The 5,300-nt window shown below is 33.2% G+C and overlaps 1 protein-coding gene across 1 annotated transcript; it reads left to right on the top strand.

The window, feature by feature from the left end:
- Window positions 1–1,834: 1,834 nt before the first annotated feature.
- LOC112702874 (uncharacterized) lies at window positions 1,835–2,454 on the top strand. Its single transcript, XM_025754091.3, has one exon. The coding sequence runs from the start codon at window positions 2,031–2,033 to the stop codon at window positions 2,310–2,312; it is 282 nt and encodes a 93-aa protein (XP_025609876.1). The 5' UTR covers window positions 1,835–2,030; the 3' UTR covers window positions 2,313–2,454.
- The last annotated feature ends 2,846 nt before the right edge of the window (window positions 2,455–5,300 follow it).

Raw genomic sequence — 5,300 nt, 5'->3', positions numbered from 1 at the left:
ATACTTTACTGATGATTGTATATATTTTGGATGTATGATATAAGATGTGTATATTCTATTAGTTTTATTTAGATATTAATGATTCCTGTATGGCTTGCAAGGCTAAATCAATAAACGTTGTTAAAAAAAATAATTATCCCATAAAAACAACTACATTTTAACAATAAATCTGACTCATATGTTAAATATTAGGAAATAATTAGAAAGCGAATTATTAACACTTAATTTTTAGTGTGATTATGACGTATTAAGAGGGGGCTTGCACAATTTTCACGAATGAGTATCATTTGGGAACGACTGACTAATCACCTAACCTAACCTCGACTCTGGAATCACGTTAGAAGATTCTGTGCGTCAAATGGGATTTACCTTCTCCACTCGCCTTGGACTTGGTCCTCACACCAGGATAACCATTGCATGATTTACTTCAAGAGGAGATCACTCTACTTAATCGCCAACCCTATTAGGTTCATCTATAAATATCTTAGATAAGGTCTAAAACCATGTTACGAATATCCTACTTATACATCTGTTAATCTTAGTATCGAAATTTCTTATAGACATTATCTTTCAATCGCTGTTTTGTACACTAGAGCCCTGAATCACTCGTTCCAAATCCAATTTACCTTCAACAATTCAAGGTAACACCTCAAAACAAATTATTGATCTTCTCCCTCAACGTTACTAATTTTATTCTTTTTTTTCTCATGTCATATTAATTGTATTCTTAGGTACGAAATGAACAAGATTGCAAGTATAAAATTAATCCCCCACCAGGCCACCACCGTATACTTTCAGGTGCACAATTATGTAAGTTAATTAAATATTCAATTTAGTACATAACCCATTTCATTTTCGGACCCAAAGTGTGGCGTTTGTTAGTTTTTAATTTCTAATGGACTTGGAGAACATCTAAACTAGAGGTCCATCTTTATTTAAGTAGCCCCAACCCCCACCCCATAAAAGAAAGTTAAAAAAGGAGAATAGCAGCCACTATCCAGTATCCACTAGCAGTCAAGCAAAAGCACCATGGCCTTTGGTGTGCCACACGTCGAATCCAGAACCTCAGGCCTCACATGTAAGGATGAAGTGATGAACCCCTCATCCTGCCATATACACATTTTCCCTTCATCGGTAAGACATTTTAGTGGGGTGTGTGTGTATATAATTATGTATATGTAGACACACACACAATCAAGATAAGACACTTGTGGAGAACTCATGCTACTCATTACCCACTATCCCATGTCACCATGCAATAAAATTAAACCAAGAAAAAATATGGTATAAACAGAGTGCGAAAGATTTGGTACTGATATTTTCTTTAAACTTGTCACTGATAAATATTTTTAAAAAATGCATGGTGTTTGATAAAATAGTCAAAATGAGTAAATTGTTATTAAACAACTATTTAAATTTTTCATAATTTAACAATTTAGATAAACTGCTTTGTGTATTTTCAATTTCTTTTTGGATCATTTTTTATAATGCTATTATTCTTCAAAATCTATTTTAATGGTTAACTATAATATAATTATACAAATTAGATGAAGTCATATAAAATGGATTAAACCATAAATAAATGAATGTATTTAGCGAAATCTATTTTTATTGTGAGTATATAAATAAAAATATAATAAACTTGTAAATGCGAAATTAAATTAGATTGATTTAGTGGTTAATTCACTAATTTGTTTAAATAAGTGTTAAGATTCGAGAATTCTAAATACTCTTTGTGTATATAGTAATTCATTAGTAATAACAATAACAAGTCCTTAAATAAAATTTAGATCTACCATGTATTAGTTCTTAGCACGCTAGGTTAGAGAATTATGCGAGAACCCAAAGCTTGTAAATACAAGAATCTTCAAAAACCAATCCAAAGGCTCACATTCACTTGAGAGAAGGAACCACAAGAAGTGATATATATTATCATTGGCACTTGGCCCTCCACACACTAATCAAAATCCAAACCAAAACATTATAAGGCACTCTGTTCATTCTAGTTTTTCTTTCATTGCTAATTAAAAATGGCTTCAATGATCATGTCATTTGCACCAGCAACAACAGTAAGAGTCTATGCAGCAACAGCAGCAAAGGGTGCTGGTGGCAGCAAAGAAGAGAAAGGTCTTCTTGATTGGATCCTTGGAGGATTGCAGAAGGAGGACCAGCTTCTAGAAACTGATCCTATCCTCAACAAGGTGGAGGGAAAGACAGGAGGCGGCACCACCAGCGGCCGCAAGAACTCCGTCGCCGTGCCGCCACCCAAGAAGAAGGGTGGCTTTGGTGGTCTCTTTGCCAAGAATGAATAAGAAAGCAAGAAATTTTAGTACCTAAGAATTCCAAGTTCATGCATTGCAATTTGCAATTTGTATCTATCTATATATATTCATGTCGATCCATTTATACTTCAATCTTATATTTTTTACCATTATAAATTGTTAAATTTGTGTTTGTTTTGGCCTTACTTTACTGAACTCCAATTTATTTATGGAATAATTCCATGAAATAATAGATGCTACTGAATTGAACCAGCCCAAAATTATTAAGAACTAAACTAGATACAATGTCTTCATCTATGGGGCGGAGTTTCAATCTGGAAAGTAATGTTGTACTTGAAATGAAAGATCCCTCTGCTTTCAGTAACATTAGTACTATTTTCTGTTGAAAAAATAGTCACAATAAAACCATTCAGATTTGCAAAATAGTCCATAACTTTGATATTCAATATAAATTCCAATAGATCCAAAGACTAAAGAACTATGTCTATATAACAAAGGTATTTGATATAGATCCCAAAGAATCATTGCATATTAGTTTCACTCTCAACAAAATCAAGTTATAGTTTAAGGCTTCGGCCCAGCATCTAGGAGTAATTAATAAATGGCTTTCCAACAGATTATCAATTAATGACTTTTATGCACTGTTGGTTAGTGAAAAGAGTTTTACACTTGATATTCAATCATGTGTTAAGCATGTTTATAAATCCTTCAAAAGAATATACAGTGTTTCTGTTTGTACAGAAAGATAAACGATCACATAGTAGATGAAGTTCCCATTCTTTTTTATCTATGGGAAGAAATCAAATCATGAAGATATATGCTAAAATACAGTAGCAAGCACACCTTCACTTTATTGGTCTGTGATCAAGTGTCTCAAGGAGCATGTATAGAATCTTGGCGAGACGTGGCAGTCGAAGAATTGGATCTAGAAAATGAAGAGTGGATGAATTCAATGCAGTCCTCAACAGCAGCTGTTCTATAAGAATCAACAGAGGATCTTTCTGATTTCGATCTTCCTAAGGAAGACGAACCGCGATGTAAGGATTTCTTGATAGGAACCAAGCGCAAAGATTTCGTTACTCTTTCTGCAATGTCCTTGACAAGCTCAGCAGGGGAGAATTCAGACTGCCAAGGAATCCTGCACATGCAGCTCCTTACATGCCGGTTTCGGGAAGCTCTCTGGCTAGAATTTTTGCAGGACTGGTTTGTTTTCTCATCCATTTCTCCCTTTGTGGCCCTTATTCTTGTTTGCATGATGATGATAATATGTTACAGGAAATAGAGAAGATAGTAGTAATGAGAAACTGTATCTTTGAATGTGGAGTTGCAAGAGTTTTAGGTGAAAGTGTTACCTAGATGTAGAGCTGTTGGAGAAGTTTGGGAACTAAGTAATGAGGGAGTGTCTGTGTGCTTTTGAGTGAGAAACAAATCATTTTTATAGGGGTGATTACTATGGTACAGAATTAAATTTTACATAACAGAACCAAGATGGGTTGGTCTAGTGCTTAGCTCACTAGTCTGCAAGTGTCGGAAGTTCGAATTCTATCTTGTGCATGTAGTAATTCATTGGCCGTGGCAAATTCTTAATTGAAGCTCTGTACTGCGGCGGACTAGTTCTCGGCTTGCCGAGATGGAAAATAGCGTGGGAAACCAAAAATCTTAACATAACAGAGACGCTGTAAAAATAAAAAGAGCATCACTTGTGTTGTGAATGTTATTAGGTAAATATATTTAAATAAAAGAGAGTTACATTATCTTTTTGTATCTCTATGCATTCTTACTCCGTACCAAAGTCTGAGCATATGTGAATCATGAAAGAGCTTTTGTAAAAGGGAAAATTGCAAAGACAAGTTCACAAGAGAAGAAATTTAAGTACTGATGAAAATGACAGAAAGTTGGGTGAGAAAGTCCAAAAGAGGCACATTTAAGGAGTGGAAAAAATAGCACAAACACTTGACATCTTTATTACTAACACTGCATTTTCTTTCATACAACACCTTTTTTTTATGCTTTCCATGTAATGTAGATGTAGTATCTGAGTTTGAGTAAAACCAAAGATAGCAGAAACGTTATTAAAAAAATTGAAATAAAATAAGTAGAACTGTAGAAGGAATATATTTTTGGTCTAAAGTGAATGATTTCATCATTCCTGTCCAAACTTCATCACACCCTAAGAAGTAAGAAAAACTAATTTAAAAACGTGAGGTGGGGGCTACAATCACACTGAACCCACTCACACTAAATTGAAACCAACACTAGAATTTGCACCATTGTTAATTTGTTCATTCTTTTCTCAAAGCTTACAGTACAATAACATGCATTGCCAACTGTTTTTACTGCCAAATAGTAAATATCTCATCTATAAAAGAGTATATCCTATTAGTGTGAACAAGTTGACCTGACATATGATAGTTCCTCGTTCAACAATGCCAAAGGGATCATGGTCTAAAGTTGTAGGTAAATGTAGAACTTGACATTAAAATAATCAGGGTGGAACTGTATTAGAGACAAAATAGTCCATTAAAATTTGATATACAAGGATAATTTCATTTTGTATTAGACAAATTTATCTTTCCTTATTTATGAAATTAAAAATACTAATATTTTTCTGTCTATATAAATTCTACATATAAAGACTTATTCACAGGTGTTTAAATCTTAACGGAGTCTGAAATCTGATCAGAATATGAAAGATGTTCTATCGAGTTTAGATTTATCATTTTTATCTAATATAGTTTTCGAATTGAATTCAGGTTAAATTTGAATAAACCTAACCCGGTTTGATGTCATATTTTATAATTAAAATATATTTTAAAGTAAAATTTATAATAATATATTATATTTTTATATTTTAATTAATTTTTTTATATTATACTAGTATATATATTCGTGCTCTATACAGAATAACATACAAAAATATATAGAGTAAAACCTTATTTCGACCCTTGACAATTGCACGAAACCCCTTTCCACCCCTTAAAGAAAGTATAATCCCATTCCGACTGATGAGCGGATAAT

The sequence above is a fragment of the Arachis hypogaea genome, chromosome 7 (assembly GCF_003086295.3).
Source record: "Arachis hypogaea cultivar Tifrunner chromosome 7, arahy.Tifrunner.gnm2.J5K5, whole genome shotgun sequence".
In the NCBI taxonomy this organism is placed as follows: Eukaryota; Viridiplantae; Streptophyta; class Magnoliopsida; order Fabales; family Fabaceae; genus Arachis; species Arachis hypogaea.
The sequence above is the reverse complement of the archived record's forward strand: the minus strand, read 5'-3'. Positions and strand labels throughout refer to the sequence as shown.